The sequence below is a fragment of the Culex quinquefasciatus genome, chromosome 2 (assembly GCF_015732765.1).
Source record: "Culex quinquefasciatus strain JHB chromosome 2, VPISU_Cqui_1.0_pri_paternal, whole genome shotgun sequence".
NCBI classification, from domain to species: Eukaryota; Metazoa; Arthropoda; class Insecta; order Diptera; family Culicidae; genus Culex; species Culex quinquefasciatus.
Genome location: NC_051862.1, coordinates 15,479,071 through 15,499,237, shown reverse-complemented (window position 1 = coordinate 15,499,237; position 20,167 = coordinate 15,479,071). Strand labels below are relative to the sequence as shown.

The 20,167-nt window shown below is 39.9% G+C and overlaps 3 protein-coding genes and 1 pseudogene across 6 annotated transcripts; 2 read left to right on the top strand and 2 right to left on the bottom strand.

The window, feature by feature from the left end:
- Positions 1–509: 509 nt before the first annotated feature.
- LOC6052480 lies at positions 510–3,058 on the top strand (annotated as a pseudogene).
- Positions 3,059–5,448: 2,390 nt separating this feature from the next.
- On the bottom strand, positions 5,449–9,471 carry LOC6051198 (major facilitator superfamily domain-containing protein 8). Of its 4 annotated transcripts, none has more exons than XM_038254833.1 (5): positions 9,175–9,471; positions 7,748–7,946; positions 7,028–7,686; positions 5,831–6,529; positions 5,449–5,774 (listed from the first exon to the last, which is right to left on the bottom strand). In XM_038254833.1, exons 2-5 carry the CDS (start codon positions 7,928–7,930, stop codon positions 5,582–5,584), a joined length of 1,734 nt encoding a protein of 577 aa, XP_038110761.1. In that variant the 5' UTR covers positions 7,931–7,946; positions 9,175–9,471; the 3' UTR covers positions 5,449–5,581. The 4 variants fall into 4 exon arrangements, with proteins under 4 accessions (XP_038110761.1, XP_038110764.1, XP_038110763.1 ...); XM_038254836.1 differs by lacking the exon at positions 9,175–9,471 and adding an exon at positions 9,082–9,139; XM_038254835.1 differs by lacking the exon at positions 9,175–9,471 and adding an exon at positions 8,649–9,066.
- A 154-nt stretch (positions 9,472–9,625) lies between these two features.
- On the bottom strand, positions 9,626–11,857 carry LOC6051201 (feline leukemia virus subgroup C receptor-related protein 2). Its single transcript, XM_038254837.1, has 3 exons — positions 10,356–11,857; positions 10,121–10,298; positions 9,626–10,062 (listed from the first exon to the last, which is right to left on the bottom strand). Exons 1-3 carry the CDS (start codon positions 11,648–11,650, stop codon positions 9,871–9,873), a joined length of 1,665 nt encoding a protein of 554 aa, XP_038110765.1. The 5' UTR covers positions 11,651–11,857; the 3' UTR covers positions 9,626–9,870.
- A 3,443-nt stretch (positions 11,858–15,300) lies between these two features.
- Positions 15,301–16,007, top strand: LOC6051202. Its single transcript, XM_001867643.2, has 3 exons — positions 15,301–15,462; positions 15,619–15,788; positions 15,850–16,007. Exons 1-3 carry the CDS (start codon positions 15,420–15,422, stop codon positions 15,904–15,906), a joined length of 270 nt encoding a protein of 89 aa, XP_001867678.2. The 5' UTR covers positions 15,301–15,419; the 3' UTR covers positions 15,907–16,007.
- The last annotated feature ends 4,160 nt before the right edge of the window (positions 16,008–20,167 follow it).

The window sequence follows — 20,167 nt, the reverse complement described above, 5'->3', positions numbered from 1 at the left end:
CAACTAAATGTTTCACTCTTTTTTACAAACTGTTGAACATTGCCCAAAGTATTTGCCTTCCTCACCTCAATGAGGAAAGGCTATAAAGTCACTCGAAAAATGAACATCTTTATTCGACCTCGTAGACCCACCTTCACGTATACCTATCGACTCAGAATCAAATTCTGAGCAAATATCTGTGCGTGTGTACACAGCAAAAAAAGAAGTAAAATGCGTGCATGTAAAAGCGTGTCGTGTAATTATTTCGGTGTAATATTACACAAATATCATGGAACGCCGCTGCGATTTTTGTCTAACACTGTATACACTCGAAATGTGTAATTTCACGAAAATTTATGTTTAATATCACTAGTGCGGTTAGCGCCTCAATTCTAGCTGTCAAAAATGGTTAGTTTCAAATGTTTACTTCTTCCGACAATTGAAAAAGAAACTTTTACGCAAATAAAAGTTGTGCAAAATGATCAAAACCGGAACCACCGTCGCTTGAAACTGGAGCCTATAACGAGCGAATGCAAAGGAACCTACCGCCATGCACGGTGACCGATCCGGTTAACTTCGAGTGGGACGCGTTGGTCAACGTGCTCGAGGGTGTCCTCTCGCAAATTCTCATGGTGACCGAGCGGTCATCCGTCGCAGCCGAACTTTACTTGATCGAGGAATTGCTCAAATACCTCTCCAACTCCAACGACCCGCTGATCCTGTCCGTGCTGCTGTTCTGCATTTCCTCTCTTTTCGTGTTCCTCAGCATGTCATCCTGCCAGATCACGGCAGCCGTGTCAGGCGTCCAGCTACTATCACTGATCCTGGACAATGTATCCCAAGCGTTCGTGTTCCAACTCCCGGACGAAACCCGCCAAGAAACCCGCTCTGTTTCCGTGAAGAATCTGCGCCGATACGCAACCTCCTTCCATGGTTGAAATATCCCACACAAAAAAACCTGTTGCTGCTACCCATCTTTGGCCAGATCAATATTATTGCGGGCGTTAATAATTAGAGTTCACGCGCGGTGATACGACCGCAAGATAACGGTCGCATGACAGCCGCATGACAACCGCAGAACAAATTTTTGGCAGTTGTCAAAGGTTGCCTTGAGTTTTCAGCTGACTTTTTGGAAAATATTCAAAACAAACCAAGTTGACAACCAAATCAACGCATAATTTCAGTTCAACTTGCTGATTTTTACTCTGCGGTAGTTAGGCGGCAATAATCTCCTGTCAATCACAGCGATGGAGAAACGTGATTTTATCTCGCAATAAGCAATACTATTGTAATGATGCTGATCCGCCAACTGGACCAGTGAGCAACTTAGAGAAATTCCAGAGTCTCTCTGGATGCACCTGACTCCGATCATCAAAAACGCACACAGATCGACTTTGTCAGCTTCAACAAACCGCCCATCGCAGCAACCTTGGGCGTTGCAAACTCAACTGCGGTCAGATCGTCAACGCGCTCAACCTCATCCCGGGTGTCATCAAGCTATCCGGACCGCAGCACGCGCGGTGGCTGTGTACTTCCCTTCGCCTTTCAACGTACCGCGAGTTCAAGGAAAAGCTGCTGTCGTCATGCAAGTGGCCGGCTTCAAGACAGCGGTCCAGCAGATCGGGAACTTAGTCGCCAACCCCGTGGCAACATCTGTTCACGGGCGAAGTAGACCACCGTCCCGATCCAGACGTCTAGTTTAACAAGCTGGGCGAGGCGAAAAACGACAAGAGTAAGGACCGCAAGTTGGACGAGAGCATGAACAACACGACGAAGCTGGGTGCGCTGAATCGGCCGAGACGACGACGACGACAAAGTCCGCCGCCAAGAAAAAAGTACGTGCCTCACTGTCCATCAAGTTGAATCCGGATTAGGTTTTGATTGTTTTTTATTTCAATTTTAATTTAATTTAAACCTTGATATTGTTCTAGGTCGCTTCAACGCTCAAGGCGCGCGTCATCAACAACAAGGCCAAGGCCGCGATAGCCGCCATTAAGGACATTGCGAGCACGCCATTGCCGAAGCGCAAGCGAAAAATCAACGGTTCCGGCGACGTGTCAACGCTAGATCTGGATATCTTTTCGCCGGTGCGTCTCAAAATCACACCTGCTGAACTGCCCGGTAACGGTGGCGTTAACTCGGGACACTTCCAGGAGGCGGCGCAAAGGTAATGACATGCCATCGAACGAGATCGAGATGACGGACGTGACGTTCTCGTGCGTTTGTAGATACGCAGGTCGCGATGAATGTAAGAGACTTCTTTCCGTGATTCCAGTTGCTACAAATTACAGCTGGTGTTCGGCAACTGTGGCGTCAACCTCGTCGTCAAGGGCTACGTGGAGATGGCCGGCGTTGCCCCGGAAACGTCGCAGGACATCGCCGAAGAGATCATATTCAAAGGAGGCCGGTACCTGGAAGCACAAGTAAGCGTTAAACGTGGCCTTCGCGTCAACCCAGATTTTGACTTGCTTTTTTCTTGTCACGACCAAACACGAGGGCACGCTGATCATCCTGGCCGGCTGCGATTGCTGTTCGAAAAGTGCCAGACCTGCTTCGAAGCCATCTCGCGCAACTCGTTCTACCTCGGGAACGTGGGCAACGCGACCAAGATTTACCTGGTGCTGCAGATAATTCACGGCGTGACGCTGGCCGACATCGCGGAGCGGCTGAAAGAATCGATGATGCAGCATGTAGCAGCCGCGGCTTCGAATGTGGTTGTTGATCCTCAGGACGGTCTCTGCTGCGCGATTACACCATCCACATCGTGTTGTTTTTTGTCCAGGATCAGCACGGATCTCGGTTCGTCCATCAAATTCTGTAATGGGAAACGGTGCGTTCGAGTTCGACAATTATGTCACCCAGAAGTACTTCGCCCGAACAGAAGCAAACCTTCATCCCCAGCTGCCATCGATGGCCCCAAAAAGCATTCCAGCCGAGCAGCAGCATCAAATCGTTCGCGAGTTGGACGGCCAGTTTCTTGAATGCGACAAGGATTAAATCGGAAACCACTTCGCGCAAAAGAGCATTGAGTGAAAAAATCATCAAAATTTAAAAAGACACTATCTAACTAATTAAGTTTAAGAGAAAATTATAATCAATAAATAAGATCGAGGATAAAAATTTCGTTTGTTTATGTTTGACATGACATTTCTAGGTAGAAACCAATTCGATATCTACCCCAAAAATGGGCTCTGTGTAATATTACACATTTTTGGGTGTACATTCATGGATGTAATTTTAAACGTTTTTTTTTCACAAAGGTGATGTGCATGCTTTTTGATGCGATTTTACCATCGGATTTTTTTCTGTGTATGTCTGTAAGTCCGTGCACCGAAAAATATGCACACGATTATCTTCGGACTGGCTGAACCGATTTGGACCGTTTTGGTCTCATTCGATCCGTCTTGGGGTCCCACAAGACCCTAGTTAATATTATGAAGTTTTAAAGAGTACTTCAAAACTTATCCTAAAAAACTATTTTAGCTAAGTTTCCAAAGATTGTGAAAAAGGTGGTTTTTGTAAGCAAACTCGTCATGATATATATTGTTAGAAAGGTATCTGAAAGACCTTTCTAATGCGATTGAAGATCTGACAACCCCATCAAAAGTTATGACCCACTGAGAATTTTGGCTCGAGGCGATCTGGCTCGAGATCGAGCATGAATCGAGTCGAGGCTCGAGCCAAAATTCTCAATGGGGAAAGGCAATCAAATCAGTCAAAAAATGAAATGCCTAATACTCTTAGAGTGAGAATTTATGGAGAGCAGAACTAATTTCTAAAGGCCAAAAGGAATAAAAAAATTAAAACAAGAATTAGAAACATTAAAAAACGATATAGAGAAAAAAAAAGAAAAAAATCAAAAGAAAAAAACAGTAAGGGAGGATGATTTGAGTCAATTAAATCTTTCTTAAAATGTCTACCTTCGTCGGATAAAAAATAGAAATGGGTTTGTTCAAATATAACGACCAGAAATTTATGAGAATTCAGCCAAAAACAGCAATACTAATCAAATAAATTCAGAACGACATTTGCTTATCAAATGTTAATTTAAATTTCAAATAATGCTAGGCAAATTCCCTCTATCTCTTACAAACCAAAACTTATCTTAGTTACCTAGACAATGAAAAAAAAAAATAATAATAATAAAATACCTCAAGGAACTTCTCTGAAAAATTTAGTTCTTTTTAAAAATTCAAAGTAACCCAATCACGAAATATTCTAGCAGATCTGATTCTGTCAGAATCCTGCTAGAGCGGTAGAACATTTCTGCTAGAATGCTGTAAGAATATCCAGCTCTGTAAGAACTCTGCTAGAATCCGCTGGAACTTCGTGACTGGGAAGCTATGATATATTGAATTAGCAAAAGAAAAACTTTTTTGGAATCATTAATCTTCAAACTTTCAAGCAGTCAAGTTGCAAAATTAACTGAAGGGAATACGAACTCAATCGCTTGAGAATAACGTAAAAAAAATATTCAAGTACTGAAGGACCAAACTAAGGAACAGGAACTAGTAAGTCTAGGACGACCTCAAAAGCCGCAAGGACTTCCCAAGCAGCAAAGTCTGGGCCGTCGCACAGTGGATCCAGGTGTGACAAAAATCAAAAAAATGAAAGTTAAATTTCAGTAGTGTTAGTATTTTTCTATTTTTTCTCATACCTTCAAAAACACGAAAGATAACAAAGCTGTTATTTAAAAGTGCGGTATCTACGAATTTCGTTTAATAAAATTTCGGTTATGGATCATTGTGATATGGTACCACCCTAACATTTTATTTGTTAAGATTTACACACACACAAAATCAAAATTCCAAGCTACTATTGATTAAAAAATACAATTTCAGCAGATTAAAATAATATATTTAAAAAATAATAATTTATGAACCACCCTAATGTGCTTAGATTTTATTTCATTAAAAAATAAATGTATTTTTGAATTCAGCTGCCCAAAATTACCGTAATAAGACATATTTGGTAGAATACCTGACATTTTTTTAATTTTGTCACACCTATGTTCGGAGAGGATCCACTGTGCGTCGCAGGGACAACAAGGATCGGTTAGGACAACAACCAGGAATGGAGTGGAAGGGCGCCAAAAAAACTATTTTTTTAAATTTGGGTCATACAAAAATGCTGAAATTTGTATGACCCAATCTAACCCCTCATACGCAATGTCACCTCTGATGACGGTACGCAAATTTGATGGGAAAACTTTTTGAAATTGAAATCTCCACCTTTTCCCGGTATTGCATGCTTTGCTCACAAAGGTGATGTGCATGCTTTGAATGCGATTTTACACAGATTTTTTTTTTGCTTTTTCCAACACATTGCAAACTTTGCTTGTACTATGGCCGATTTTGGTCATTTAATACCAAACCGACTGAATTTATCAGATCTTTCTAAGAAAAAAGAAAAAGAAAATCCAACACCGTTGCATTGCTGTGATATATTTCCAAAAAAAAAGTACAAATAACCATCACGCTGCAAAAATTGTAAATCTTTCATCGTCTCTTCCTGTAAACACAATTTGGGCTATGATTGATCTGTGCGTCCGCTTCGCCTAAACCTAACCTCCTTCGTCTTAACATCGTAAGTAATATCAGACTTAACGTTTGCTGTCTTCAATGGCTGCCGTCGCCGGCGGCGGTTTCTCCTCCACCTTTTCCGCGCTATCGCTGTTGAGTTTCTCCACTTCGGACGGATCGACCACCGGATTCTCGGGGTCCTTCTTGGCGGCCACCGTCAGCAGCTCTTGGCCGGCCGTCGGGATGTCGAAGTCTTTTGGGACGAGGCGTTTCCTGAAAATTGAGGGGTTGATATTTGGGGGTTTGGAACTAAGTGAAGTTGGACTTACCTAACATGCCACAACCAGAGCATGGTTCCGGCCATCATTAGGGCAGTTGAACCGAACGTCCAGTACAGTCCCAGTTTGGTGTAGATTGTGGACAGAAACACCGGTCCCATGGCTCGCGAGAGGCACCCCGAACCGGTCATCAGTCCCATCCAGGTGCCTTGCGGTCGTGGGCCAAGAATTTTAGAGAAGATGGTCGTGATCAGCGTGACTCCGATGGGGTACCCGATCGCGGTGAAGGCGTAACCCAACAGGAACTGCGAAATGGTCATTCCTTTGGTTGTTTTACACCACTCCTGGGAGGGTGGACAACCGAGTAGTTCCTCTTCCAGCAGGGCTTCCACGTCGGTGGAGTTGTCACCGCCAAAGTCTACTCTGGTGAGGTTGGAGTAGACTTCGGTAAAGTTTGACCCGTACACGTACGGTTCCGCGTGGTGACGCAGCGCGATGCTGGTGTTGTCCGGAATCGCCAGCTTGGGAGGGTTGTCTCCCATGGGCATGTACACGGCACGACCGAGCACCATCAGAAAGAATCCACCCCACAGCAGGACGTTGTATTCTTTGAATCGCTTGCAGAGCGGTGCGATCATTACGAATGTTACGCTGGCCACGATGGCACCGACGGCCATAACCCAAGCCATGTAGTACAGGGCTTCCGCCTTGGTCCAGGCGAACATGTCCATGGTTAGAGGAGTTGCGAGGCTAAAAAGGAAATCGGGTTACTTTCAACTTCAATCATCATTAATCCGACAAAAGTCTTAGTCAATAGTCTAACGTCCAACAAAGTCCAACGTCTTGTGTTCAACGTATATTATCTATTGTCTAACGTCCATCATATATCGTCTAATGCCTATCGTCTATCGCCTACCGTCTAACGTCTACCGTCTAACGTCTAAAGTCTATCGTCTAACGTCTACTGTCTACTGTCTATCTTCAACCGTCTAACGTCTATCGGCTATCATCTATCATCTAACGTCTATCATCTGACGTCGAACGTGTATAGTCTTTCGTCTAACGTCTAACGTCTCAAGTCTAACGGCTAACGTCAAATTTACAGTCTTTGTCTATCTTCTAATATCTATAGTCTAACATCTAACGTAGAAAGTCTATTTCGTTAGACGTCTTTTTTGTTTAGTATATTGTTAAGCGTCTATAGTCTAACGACTAGCTTCAGTATTCTACAATAGGCTCAAAACTTACGTTTCCAAAAACACAAAGTTGAACACCAGAATGAAGAATGCAAAGATCAGTGACCACGCGGACACGTAATCCGGCTTGAGCAGCTTCCAGGTCTCCTTCTCGGACTCCATACCGCGCTTGATCATCGCCTCTTTCGCCGCAATCCGCCGTTCCTTGAAGATAAAGGGCAAAAACAGGCAAAAGTTCATGATGCCCATGATGACGTTGATCCAGCCGGTCGCGGTGTACATGTTCAGGTGCAGCTTGTTCCGGATCAGCGGAAAGCCGCGATCACCCAGCGGGGTGACCAATCCTTGCAGCGCCGGTCCCACGATGAAGCCCAACGTCTGCGCTAGCGAAACCATCGAAACGGCCCCGGTCCGCTCGCTGACCTTGGTCGCCGCCGACAGGTACGATCGACAAACAGCGATACTGGACGAGCTGACGCCAATCAGGAAGCGCGAGTACAGCATCCAGTACTTTCGATGGGTCGTGAAGACCTCCAGCGTGGAGTAGATCCCGCTGGCGATCGAAAACAACGCCAATGAACACAACAAGGGAAGCCGAATCGAGCCAAGTCGGTTACCCCACCAACCGACCAGCGGGCTGAAGATCATCTGGCCAACGGGGTTAGCGCCGACGATCCAACCCATGAACTCCTTACCAGCGTGTGGGTCTAACTGGAATTGGATGAAAACAATTTTCAACGCAAGTTCAGGATTTTAAACGATCGCGACTTACCTTATCTAAATACGGCCAAACGCCGGTCAAAATTATGCTAAATCCCAGCGACATCAGGAACATCGTGTAATATATGATCCGAATCGAGTTCCACCGGGCCGTGTACTCCTGCTCCGTTTCCAGCCCGTCGGCCATGTCGTCCGGCGAGGGCCGCTTGATGAAGCATCGCTTGAGGAAGTCCATGTTCGCGGGGAGCTCTCTGAAACACAATTAACCTGGCTTAAAATCGAGCATGCTCTTAACTACACACACGGTATCACATTTCGACTCGCAAAGGGAGTCAGTCAGCATTGGTGTAGGTCAGTGTCACTAGAAGTGCAATCAGAGGCACAACGAGCGCATTTTTTTCGATTGACATAGACAAATGGACGTGGTTAAGGGTTGATCGCTTTCTTAAGTGATCCTCAATAGATTGTTAAGTTGATGATCGGTTGACGTCTTTGACACCGCAATTACAGACAGACTAATGAAACTGTTTGACTCTCGCGGAGTCAAGTCATACACGATCGTATCCGCTGTACGAACCGTAAACAGTAGATCGCACTCTCCTCTCTCGTTTAATCGAATCGCTTGTTTTGTTGTTTCCAATGCCTCGAACAGGCGCTCGCGTATACAGGCCACTTATTCGGCGTGACAGCTTTGCGTACTTTCAGTATCGTTGTGTTTGGATGGTATTTATCGCCATGTACTCAATTAACTGGGACGTCTCGCAATTCGATTAGCGACGTTATTTAATCAATTTCCATAAACTGCGGGGTCGTTTGACCGCGCTTGTCACTTTGTGTAATATAGGTTAATCGAATCTGGTAACGAGATCTTGAAGGGTGAAGATTTTCTCCTTTAACCACTTTTCCAAGATTACATCCAACAATCGGAGCTTGACGAACACTTCTTGCTTTACCTCTTCCTTGTCAGCTTCTTCGTAAACCGGTTATGAGTGCGTCGTTCAGCTTACTTTGCCTCCAGCTACCTTGGCGTTTCCTCAAGTTGCTGATAACATATCACTTTGCTTCAGAAAATCCTCACGCATCTACTGCAAACGCTCTTTTCTCTATCGGATGTTACGGGTTTTTAACCGAATGTTGGATGTCTCCAGTTGTTGCTTGCACTAATGAGTCCAAGCAAGTGAACAAATAATCCTATTAACTTGCAACACCTCAGGTGCACTGTGCATTTTTTGTGACAGACATTCTTAACCAGCGTTTGTTATTAAAATTCAACTCACTACATGTTGCTTCTTTTTCTTTCGAGCTTTCTTCTAAGCTGATTACAGCCTTCATTCAGCTTGACAAACGCTCTTTCTCGCTATCGGAAGTTCTGCGCAAATAACTTACTCGTTGTGGACAAGATATGTGTAGGTATCACGCCAGCAGAGCCGCTTATGTGTCACACACCAGGCGGGTGGATAAAAAATGCCATTTACTTACAACTAAAAATAACACCAGTCCGTTGTACGATGCTTTTGTGAGGTGACAGACACTATTCTTTCGTAACCATCGTCGCTCCGAGTTTTGTCAAATTTTGGCAAACTTATCGATTCAGCTTATCTCCATCGTCATCCTCCGCGCGAGTCGGTGTTAGCTCGTCAAGACAACCCGAGAAATAAACGCTGATAAACGCTTGTCGAGTTGGTGAAAAATTTCGTCGCCCGAAAAACGCTGAGCAAAACACGCCAAACTTGACCCGACCAGATTCCAAACCGAACTGCTCTGAAAGAAAAACAGCCAAAGTGGACAACAAAACGGTCTGCGCAGAGAGGTGAGCACGGCACGCACACAGACAAACCAACGATGCAACCAGCTGAGAGTTCAGTCACACTGTTGATGCGTGTGCTGTCAGCTTACGGGGCTTGTGAGGTGGTGTTGGTGAAACGGGGGATTAGCAAGTGACAGCCCACCGAGAGCTGATGGTTTCGTTTATTTGAACAAAACTGACAGCTTGTCGAACCTGATTGATGCATCGAGTTTACCTTTACAATTACTTCCTTTGCGTTTGACACGTTTCAAGGCAAACGATGTTAAAGGTAGCAATCTGTCAAATACAAATTTCTTTATTCTAACGAACCGCCTTGTTCCACTTAAATCCGACCTCTATGTACACAAATGAAGCGCAGACAAAGCCTGTCAGCTGGCGCGGTCTATCTTTAGCTTGAGCGGTGCGTCCTCGTAGCTGACGCTATCAAAGTGCGAGCACGCGTCCTCGGCCAGCTCCTTGGCCGCTTCACTCTCGATCTCCAGGTGGGTGTTGTACCGCCGCAGCTCGGACTTGATCAGCGAGATGATGCTCGCGTCGAGCAGCAGGAACGCCGCGAAGACCTACAATCGGGGAAGCGTTAGTAAATTTGCGATTGATGATTTTCTATGAATTTCTTACCACATTCCCGATCAAATCACCCAAAATCTGCTGAATTCCGGAAATCAGCAGCGTAACGACGATGCCGAAGATCTGTGTTGAAATGTTCAGGATCGCCGAAACGGGACCGTCCGGCTCCGGGAAGGTCAGTTCCGCTGCGAACTCGTACCCGATCGGTTGGAATCCCGTCATGAAGAAGCTACAAAAACACCAACAATTAATTCTGAACTCATCTAGCTTCAATTTGTTATCTTACCCAAGAAAAATCGATGCAATCGAGACCAGCTTCTTAGAGCGAGTTTCCAAAGCAAGCGCGAAGATGAGCAGTGTTATCGCTGACAAGCGACAAGCCCAAACGGCAGTCGCCTTGTACTTGTGCATCGTGTCCAGCAGGTATCCGAACACCATGGAGCCCAACAAACCCAGGATGATCACCGCCAAACCGATCCGACCGGCATCGTTCTCCCCGGTTGGGAAGTAGTTGATCACGATCTGGTTAAGCAGTGTGGAGAACGCGTTGAAGATCCCGACGTTGATACCGTACGCGATCACCAGTATAAGATAGTTGTCGTGCTGAAGCAACCGACCGACAGCAGGCCAGTAGTCCTTCAGACTTGGCTTCATCGTTCGCTGCAAGGCTTGGACGTGGCTTGGGGCAAACTGCGGGTTTGACTTGAACACCGCGATCACCATGCATGCGATCATTGTCGAGATGCCCGCTACCGCCATCAAAAAGATCTTCAGTTCAACTCCAATCTGCGCGAGGTCCTCGTGGTTATTGATCACGAGCGGCGTGAAGAAGAACCCGGCCGCTGTTCCAAGCTGTGCAGCAAACACTCCAAATGCACATACTGACGAAGCTTCCTCTGGAGAGAACCACGTAGCGGCCAACCTTGAAGGTATGCTGAGCAGGAAGACTTGCGAGAACGCTGATACAACCTGACCCAGCAGCACCAACTGAAACTGGCCAGGATCTGCAGAGAATACCTTGATCCAGGCTCCGATCGCAGTCCCAACGGCGCCGATCACCGCCGTCTGTCGCATATTCCGCACATCCATGATGTACGACACCGGAAACACACACACCACGTACACCACCATGAAGATCATCGAGGTCCAGTCAACCCACACCGACGACACGTCATAGTACTTGCTAATAATGTTGGAGATAATACTGTACTGGATCCACTGTACGTACGATATCGCGATACTCAGCATCCCTAACACTAGCATGACCCACCGTCGCTTGTACACCTGAATCTGCACCGACGTAAAGCTATAGTTCTCCGGTATCGTCAGCGTAGACTGAGAGATACTTCGCGTGATCGACTGGTACGACTGCGCCACCGGCGCGTGGATCGTGATACTCTCAACCTCCGCAGCCTTCAACGATCCTCCTCCCACGCCATGTTTAAGCGGTACGCACAGGTAGTTGGTGTTCTGCGTCGGTATGAACGACGTCGACAGTGACTTCTTGCGGTCCAGGTTGTTCGCGATCTTCAGCGACTGCACCAGCAGACTCCGCTCGTGGAACATCCGTTCGTCCTTCATCTTACCCCGGAGGCTTAGAAACTTCAACGATCGCCAGTTAGCTGCAGCCCCGCACGCCTGAAGGCGACGTTGCGCGTGAGTTGCCGATCAGCAACTGACCGACCTCGACCAACTAAACCTGCCTAGTTCCTTTGTCACTCCGATCGCTGCTCCACCCTCATCAGCGACACACTGGAGATGAAATTGCGATAAACTTCAGCCGCTTCAGCTGTGCGCTTATCTACGACTGGCCTGGGGTAGGACCGAGATGAAGCGCGCTGATGTGAGCTTCTTCCAACATGTTTACCCAAAGTGCACGAGATAACGCCAAGGGGAGAAATTTGCGTCGAGACGTATAGATATCGTGTGCAGGTAGAGCGGAAGAAAGTGCAACCCTGACATGCAGACGTCCCCGCGAGGAAGCTACTCGTGTACCTGGAAGGATTACGTGGAGATCTTCTGCCCCACCACGCGCACTGGAAGTGATTGAAGGGACCTAAGCATCTTGGTGTGTACATGACTCAGTTTAGTTGCAACTGTGCTGTACCTGGCTGTGTCTGCGCCGTCTTGCAGTTGGGTGACGTGTTTCTTCCGAACATTATCTCGGTCGATTTGGGGTGCAAACAAGGCTAGAAAGAGCAAATAAACTAGAAAAAGGGAGTAGCTTTTACAACTTTTCTAGAGAACGTTATGAAAACGACTCGTAACGACATTGATTAAGCTATTGAATTTTCAATTAGTTCTAAAATACACAATCTTTAAACTTTTTTAAATTTTGAATGCAGTCCAGACTCGACTATCCCGGAGCCCTAAAAAAAATCACTTCGGTTGATGAGAAAAAAAAATCTTTGTCATATTTTTTATTGTCGAGCTTAAGTATGATTTAGAATTTTTAGTTCCAAGATGGCGGCCAAAATGGCGGTGGTGAAGTATTGAGAAATTGCTTTTGTTAATTTTAAATGCAATCAACTAAAATGGGTTCCGTAGATTTCGAATTTTCTGATAAAAGCAGAAAATAAGAAAATACGCTAATAAATTTTATTAGATACGGATAAACGAACTACGGATAATCGAATTTATTGATTATCCGAAGGTTTGTATGGGACTTTGGATAATCGAATCAAGAACAAAAAACAAAATTCGTATTTTTTTTTGTTTTTTTGCCTATTAAATTACAAAAAGCCATTTTCAATACTTTATCACCGCCATATTGGCCGCCATCTTGGAATTAAAAATTATAAATCACTTTAGAATAGTTTAGACTGGTTGCAACGCGGCTCTACTTTGTTCTAGCTGTTTCATTTTTCAAATAGAACTGAAACAGACCACCCGCAACGCGGAGTTGTAGTTTTATTTTTCGAGCAGTATTTTGAAACCGGAATAAAACTGCTCGACGAGTTTGTTTCAAACGTGAGACGATTTGGAACTGGAATAGAACTCAGTTTCAAAAAAAATCAGATATATAGAGATATCCACGTATTCTTACACACACACACACACACACACACACACACACACACACACACACACTATGATGCTGCGTTGATAATCGTACGCACTCAATTAAAAGCATTTTTTTGAAACAACATTTAGATCAGCGCGTTGCGAGCACCGTGTTCTAGTTTCATTTCCGCCAGTTCTAAAAATTTAAAACTGCTCGCAATTTGAAACAATTATAAAACTTCACGCTGCAAACAGTCTTAGAAATCATACTTTAGCTAAGCAATCAAAAATAAGACAGCAAAAAAAACTTTTATTTCGTGATTCGATTATTCGAAGTGAAATTTTTCCGAGGACTTCCGGAAAGTAAAAGAAGCTGTCAAAAATGTATTGAAAACAAGAGGCATATATTTGTTGCTGTCATATTTGTTTCTTAAACTTATTTAAATGGATAAAATAAACTTTGAGTACTAATATTTCAACTTTCTCTTCTGTCTGATTTGTAACTTTATTTTTTAGCTTTTTAACTTTTAAAAAAAACTGTTTCCAGCTTGTTTATTTCGCATTGTCAGAATTTTGGTTATCGAAATAAAATAAATAAATTTATGCTGCAATCATCTTCAACATATTAGGTTAAAGTCACATAAAATAAACAACAACATCTTCAACATAAACTCAGTAACAACATTTCAAAAGGGCGAAACCTACGATCCTGCCGTTTCGGGAAAATCAACATTCAAAATTTTGCAATTTCGATCAATTCTTATTTCCACAAAAAAGCATGAAAACCATCAATTTTGTCAAAACGTAATAGAAAATAGCAATAATTTCATCATAGAGAGCAATTTGAAATTAATTAAGGTGTTTTTGCTATTAAAAATTGAGAAAAAGAAATTGCGCCTTTTTGAAGAGGGTGCCTACATTTTCGCCTCACCGTATTCGCCACCCACTCAACCAAAACAACGGATTAGCCCGTCAGGTTACGCCACTAAGCAAAAGTAAACAACAGATTCGCCCTTTTGTTTTTTTGTTCATTTTTCGGGTTTTTAAAGAAAAAAGTGGTGAAACAACTATTTTATCATTGTGAAACGTTACTATTAGTGATAATACAGTGATATTTGCAACCTCAGTGATAAAAAATTGGTCTAGAAAGCCTTCATAAGGAGTCCGATTCAGGCCAAGACTCGTTGAGCCAGGATACACCGTAAGTAGCAAGTTGGTTTGACGATGTGGTCTATATTGAAGTGAAGTTCCTTGAGGTGTTCCCGCCGGAAGTGGGAGACATGGCACCTGACGACTAGGCCACCCCGCGACACCATCCTGCCTTCTCAATCTTTGCATAGCTTCAATGGTTACGGAGGCGATGATTTTGTACGGCATTCCTCCTAAACTAACTTTTTGTCCTGCAACTGCTCGACCCAGAATCCCCGGATGTTCCAAGAACCGGTAAATTATGGACCTTCATATCTAGATTGTGAAACCAGACCAGATCCGATACTACAATACTTGAAATTAATAAGTTATGTTTTCAGGATCATACAAATCTGTGTTTGTTGTGGAATTGTGTTCAGAGACATCAGAAACATACATTTTGATCCATTTTGAGGATCGTCAAATTCAAAAATTCACTAAATTATAATGAAAATTTAGGGTTTCTAAATATACGTCGGAACTTGCAGAAAACACTACATTCGCCCCTCGTGATTGGGTGAAAACACAAGGACGAAAACTCAATTTGGTTTGTTTTGATTGAAGTCGTTGATTAGCCCTTTTGTTTTTTGCTTGTAAAATTACGTATTTTCGGAATTTTGAGATGATGGAGGGTGTTTTAGAATCAGTTTTGTTCGCTTTATATGATTCTGACAAAAACTCAGTTTGTTTATATCTGAGGGATTCGCCCTTTTGAAAAGTTATTACTGAACTCCCAAAGTTATGCAGACATCACTTCATTTGAGCTAGGACGCAAACCTCATCTCGTTTATTTGTTAATGTTTCGAACAGTTTTTTTTTTTGCTTTTCGAGCACTTTTGTCCGGCAGCCTTGGCAAAAAAGTCTGTACATGTCTGTAAAAAGAAACATCAACTACAGGACTACAGTTTTACCACGAGTTTCACTCAACATTTAAAATATATGTCTTGCAAAATGTAAATTTAACAAAAAACTTAAAAAAGTCTGTGCACATCAAAAATGTCTGTAAAACTCAAACCACTCTGTGCGTCTTGCATCCCTGCTCAGCAGGCGCCGTCTGTCAAAAACACAAAATCGCACTTTTGTCAAATCTTTTCCGCGAGACTCGTAGTGTGTCCTTTCGGTGCTCATATTCCAGGACTTTTCATCCGACGATCGCAAGATGCAGGCCGTTCGTCCCATCGCCAACCTGGCCGTCCGCAATGGTAAGTGTCCATTTCCGGGTCGGTTATGCTGGAATCTTCAAAAGATGTCCGCATAATTTGCGCCGCTCCAACTCTCGCCATTACATAACCAAATATCTCGGGAACCTTCCCCCTTGGCTGGAAAAGTGATTTTGCATCTTTTTTTTCTCCTCCCAGCGGCGTTCCTGTCCCGTGGCTACCACGGCCCGAACAACTTCCGGGTGTACACGATGAACGACATGCCCGTGCCGGAGGGTGACTTCTTCGAGCAGCACCGCGCCAAGAACCGCACCTACAACGCCGTGCTGGCCGCCGGAATCGTCATCTTTGGCATCACCTTCACCATTGTAAGTTTTTCCCCTCTTGTGTTAGACCGGATTGATTAGAACGTTGGTCCCTTAATTTTAGGCCAAGGAGTCCGGACTGATCTACTTCAACTACAACCCCCCGAAGAGCCTTGATTAAGCAATGCCTTGGCCGGAAGATTCCAGATTGTCTCTACTTTAGCCAGCCAGCCAGTGCGGGTTGTGTTGTACGTGTAAACAATAAATTAACTTGAAAAATAATAAATGGATTCGTTATTCTTTTGAAAGAAATTTGTGCCTTCCATTTCTTTAAGCACATAGCTTTAACCGTATTTTTTCAATCGCAATAATTTTTTTATTGTCTTGTTGTATGTAAGATATTTTTTGCAATTCCGTCGTGAAACTACTTACTTTTCCTGTCATTCTTGAACGACGAAATAGCCTACTTTTCTGAACCAAAAATAACAGAATCGAATAGCAATACTTTTCAAAATAAATGCTGAAAAGTTCTACTTTTCAGCACTGAAATGGGTGCTGAAAAGTTGAACTTTTCAGCACTTGTTTCGAAAAGTAACACTTTTCAACATTTTTTTGATTTAAACGATTTATTGACAAAATACATGAAAATTTTACTTAAAATTTCACTCAATGGGTGTTTTTCGGAATTGCAAAAAATGTTGCATGGAACTCGTTGCAAAACTTGATTTTTTCAGCACTCTTCGTATTTATCCAACTCGGTGAACCTCGTTGAATAAATGTACGACTCGTGCTGAAAAAATCCTCTTTTTGCAACTTGTTGCATAAACTACTATTAAAGCATTTTCTATTATTCTTCTAGAACCTTAAACTTTTTAATTGTACGTTTTAATTTTCTCAATAACATTTCTTGTTATTTTGATCTACCTTTCCGGACTGTTTTCCTGTGAAATAGGGATTCCCAATATTTTTAATGGACGGGCCATTTAAACATATAATAACTTGATCGCGATTGTCCAGAAATGTAATCGAGCATTACGACTTGTTTGTCCCAACAAGATTCGGCTTATTTCAATCGAAAATTATACAAAAATAGCAAAACAAAAACCTCAAAATCATTACGAAATATGTTAATCAACCGTGGAAAAATAATAAGCACTAAGGCCAATGCAAATATTTAAAAAAGTTTTTGTCCCTCGGCCCAGGCCGAGGTCAAGGGGGGGGGCAAAAAAATAAAAAAATATAAAAATTTTAATAACAAGCCATAGTTTTCACATTTAAATGAAAAAAGTGTTTTAAAATGCATTTTACACTAGTTCAGTTGTTTTGCAATCATTAGTTTTCAAAAATCTAAGATCTGACAAAAACAAAAATTGCATCGAAAAAAAAGGATTTTGCATCGAAAATTTTCAAAAAATCTTAAGATTTTTTTAATAAACCCAAACATGCTAAAAATGATTTTAAACGCAGGAGAATGTATTTTAATTTGATTTCAGCTGGTTGCACTTGAATTTTCATTGAAATTTTGAAGTTTATTGTAAAAATATTTTTTTTGCCCCCTGATTTTTCGGGCCAATTTTGAAGGGGGGGGTGACAAAAACTTTTAAAAATATTTGTACCAGCCTAATCACTCCACAAAATGGACGCCTGAAATCACGAATAAAAAAGCATGGCAAACGCGTGGCTACGCTTTTTTTCGTTGAGAGTGTTGAAAAGAACAATGAAACTAAAGAAGAAAAAATCACTTTTCACCGCAAATAATAAATTAACAGTCGCGCGAAACCAACGCCTCTTTTGCCTTCTTAAAAAATTGAAAAAAAGTAATTGAAAATACAAGTATTCAGAAATTAAAAAAAAATATAAATTCAGAAATTTTAAATTTCAAAAGTATTAAAATGTAAGTAAAAAAAATAAAAATCAGAATTAAAAAATATCAAAAATATCAAAAGGCACAACTTTAAAGTAGAAAAGCATTTAAAATTTAAAAAAAAATGAAATTGAGGGATTTTAAAAATATAAACACGGTTTTACTCGATTACCAAAGTCCTCGTCAAAATTTTACTCCGGATAATTGAATCATGGATTTTTTATTTTTCTCAAAATGTAAACACCTAAATTTTGAGAAAAATCGAAAATATTACTCTAAAAAATGCTCAAGAATTTTCTGATTTTCTGTAAATCAAGGTGATGAAAAAAAAACGGCATTTAAATGTTAAATAATTAAAAATTTAATAATTTAAGAATTTATTCCAGTTCATTTATATTGTTGTTTCAACATCACTTGTGTGGAATTATTATCCTATGCTGAAATGTGGGTCACCAGCTAGATCACCAGCTGATTAATGATAAGTAGGGCTAGTGATTTTTCACGGCAAAAAAATCGAAATTTCGCGGCATGCCAATTACAAAACATTGGAATTTCACGGCAATTTCACGGTACTCTAAAAACTGCTCAAAATAAATGTAAAAAGTGAGCTCTTTTAGCGTAATTATGAACAGAAAATTGTTTTAAAAGTTAGTAGCAGGTAAAATCTCCTGACAAAAATGATTATTTAAAAAAAAAAATATTTGGATGAAACTTTGTTGGAGAATTTCCGTCAGTTAAATTTATGATTCAGCAAATTTAATTTAATTTCATTGAGATAAGAAGCAGTAAAACAAGTGTTATAAAAGTACAACAATATATAAAAAAAATTGATTCCTAGGTTCAACAATAGAGGAATTCGAGTATTTGAATAAATTTTAGGCAAAACTCACAAAAGCAGTTGATAATTGCTTTAATACATAGTAAATGCCCAAAAAATTTTTTTTGTGTTTTCTTTCATTGTAGTGTTTAATAATGTTCTTTTACAATCTATTTGGAATTTTGAGGAATAAATAAATTTTGCTGGAAATGTAGAATCAATTTCTGCGTTTCATACAATATTTTAATGAACAATATCTTTAAAAATAGTTCTAAATCTAACAAGCAATATTTGTTTAGTTTGGAAACAACATCCGAAATGCTTGTTAAACATCTTTTAAAGTATTTGAAAAAAAGGAATTGAAGAAGTTAAGAATTAAAAAAATAGAAATAAAAAAATTTAACTCTTTTAAGAATTTCAAAAAAATATCAATTTTAGGAATATTAAAAATTTTATGATTTTTTAAGAATTTATAAATTTTTATGAATTTTTAATTTTTTAAGAATTTTAAGAATTTTGAAATTTTTAAGAATTTTAAGAATTCTAAGAATTTTAAGAATTTTAAGAATTTTAAGAATATGAAGAAATTTTAGAATTTTAAGAATTTTAAGAATTTCAAGAATTTTAAGAATTTTAAGAATTTTAAGAATTATAAGAATTTTAGGAATTTTAAAATTTTTAGGAATTTTAAGAATTTTAAGAATTTCAAGAATTTTAAGAATTTTAAGAATTTTAAGAATTTTAAGAATTTTAAGAATTTTAAGAATTTTAAGAATTTTAAGAATTTTCGATTAAATTTTCAAAAGGTCCTATCTGCATAGGAAACCCATGAGGGATAGGTTGTTTTGAAAATTTAATCTAGAATTTTAAGAATTTTAAGAATTTTATGAATTTTAAGAATTTTAAGAATTTTAAGAATTTTAAGAATTTTAAGAATTTTAAGAATTTTAAGAATTTTAAGAATTTTAAGAATTTTAAGAATTTTAAGAATTTTAAGAATTTTAAGAATTTTAAGAATTTTAAGAATTTTAAGAATTTTAAGAATTTTAAGAATTTTAAGAATTTTAAGAATTTTAAGAATTTTAAGAATTTTAAGAATTTTAAGAATTTTAAGAATTTTAACAATTTTAAGAATTTTAAGAATTTTAACAATTTTAAGAATTTTAAGAATTTTAAGAATTTTAAGAATTTTAAGAATTTTAAGAATTTTAAGAATTTTAAGAATTTTAAGAATTTTAAGAATTTTAAGAATTTTAAGAATTTTAAGAATTTTAAGAATTTTAAGAATTTTAAGAATTTTAAGAATTTTAAGAATTTTAAGAATTTTAAGAATTTTAAGAATTTTAAGAATTTTAAGAATTTTAAGAATTTTAAGAATTTTAAGAATTTTAAGAATTTTAAGAATTTTAAGAATTTTAAGAATTTTAAGAATTTTAAGAATTTTAAGAATTTTAAGAATTTTAAGAATTTTAAGAATTTTAAGAATTTTAAGAATTTTAAGAATTTTAAGAATTTTAAGAATTTTAAGAATTTTAAGAATTTCAAGAATTTTAAGAATTTTAAGAATTTTAAGAATTTTAAGAATTCTAAGAATTTTAAGAATTTTAAGAATTTTAAGAATTTTAAGAATATTAAGAATTTTAAGAATTTTAAGAATTGTAAAATTTTTAAGAATTTGAAGAATTTTAAGAATTTTAAGAATTTTAAGAATTTTAAGAATTTTAAGAATTTTAAGAATTTTAAGAATTTTAAGAATTTTAA

Coding starts and splice junctions, on each gene's coding strand:
- LOC6051198 (XM_038254833.1), bottom strand. CDS start 7,930: ATGGACTTCCTCAAGCGATGCTTCATCAAGCGGCCCTCGCCGGACGAC. Junction 7,687..7,747: donor TTTGGCCGTATTTAGATAAG/GTAAGTCGCGAT, acceptor ATCCAATTCCAG/TTAGACCCACACGCTGGTAA. Junction 5,775..5,830: donor CTCTGGTTGTGGCATGTTAG/GTAAGTCCAACT, acceptor CTCAATTTTCAG/GAAACGCCTCGTCCCAAAAG.
- LOC6051201 (XM_038254837.1), bottom strand. CDS start 11,650: ATGAAGGACGAACGGATGTTCCACGAGCGGAGTCTGCTGGTGCAGTCG. Junction 10,299..10,355: donor ATTGCATCGATTTTTCTTGG/GTAAGATAACAA, acceptor GTGTTTTTGTAG/CTTCTTCATGACGGGATTCC. Junction 10,063..10,120: donor GTGATTTGATCGGGAATGTG/GTAAGAAATTCA, acceptor CCCCGATTGTAG/GTCTTCGCGGCGTTCCTGCT.
- LOC6051202 (XM_001867643.2), top strand. CDS start 15,420: ATGCAGGCCGTTCGTCCCATCGCCAACCTGGCCGTCCGCAATG. Junction 15,463..15,618: donor CAACCTGGCCGTCCGCAATG/GTAAGTGTCCAT, acceptor TTCTCCTCCCAG/CGGCGTTCCTGTCCCGTGGC. Junction 15,789..15,849: donor TTGGCATCACCTTCACCATT/GTAAGTTTTTCC, acceptor CCTTAATTTTAG/GCCAAGGAGTCCGGACTGAT.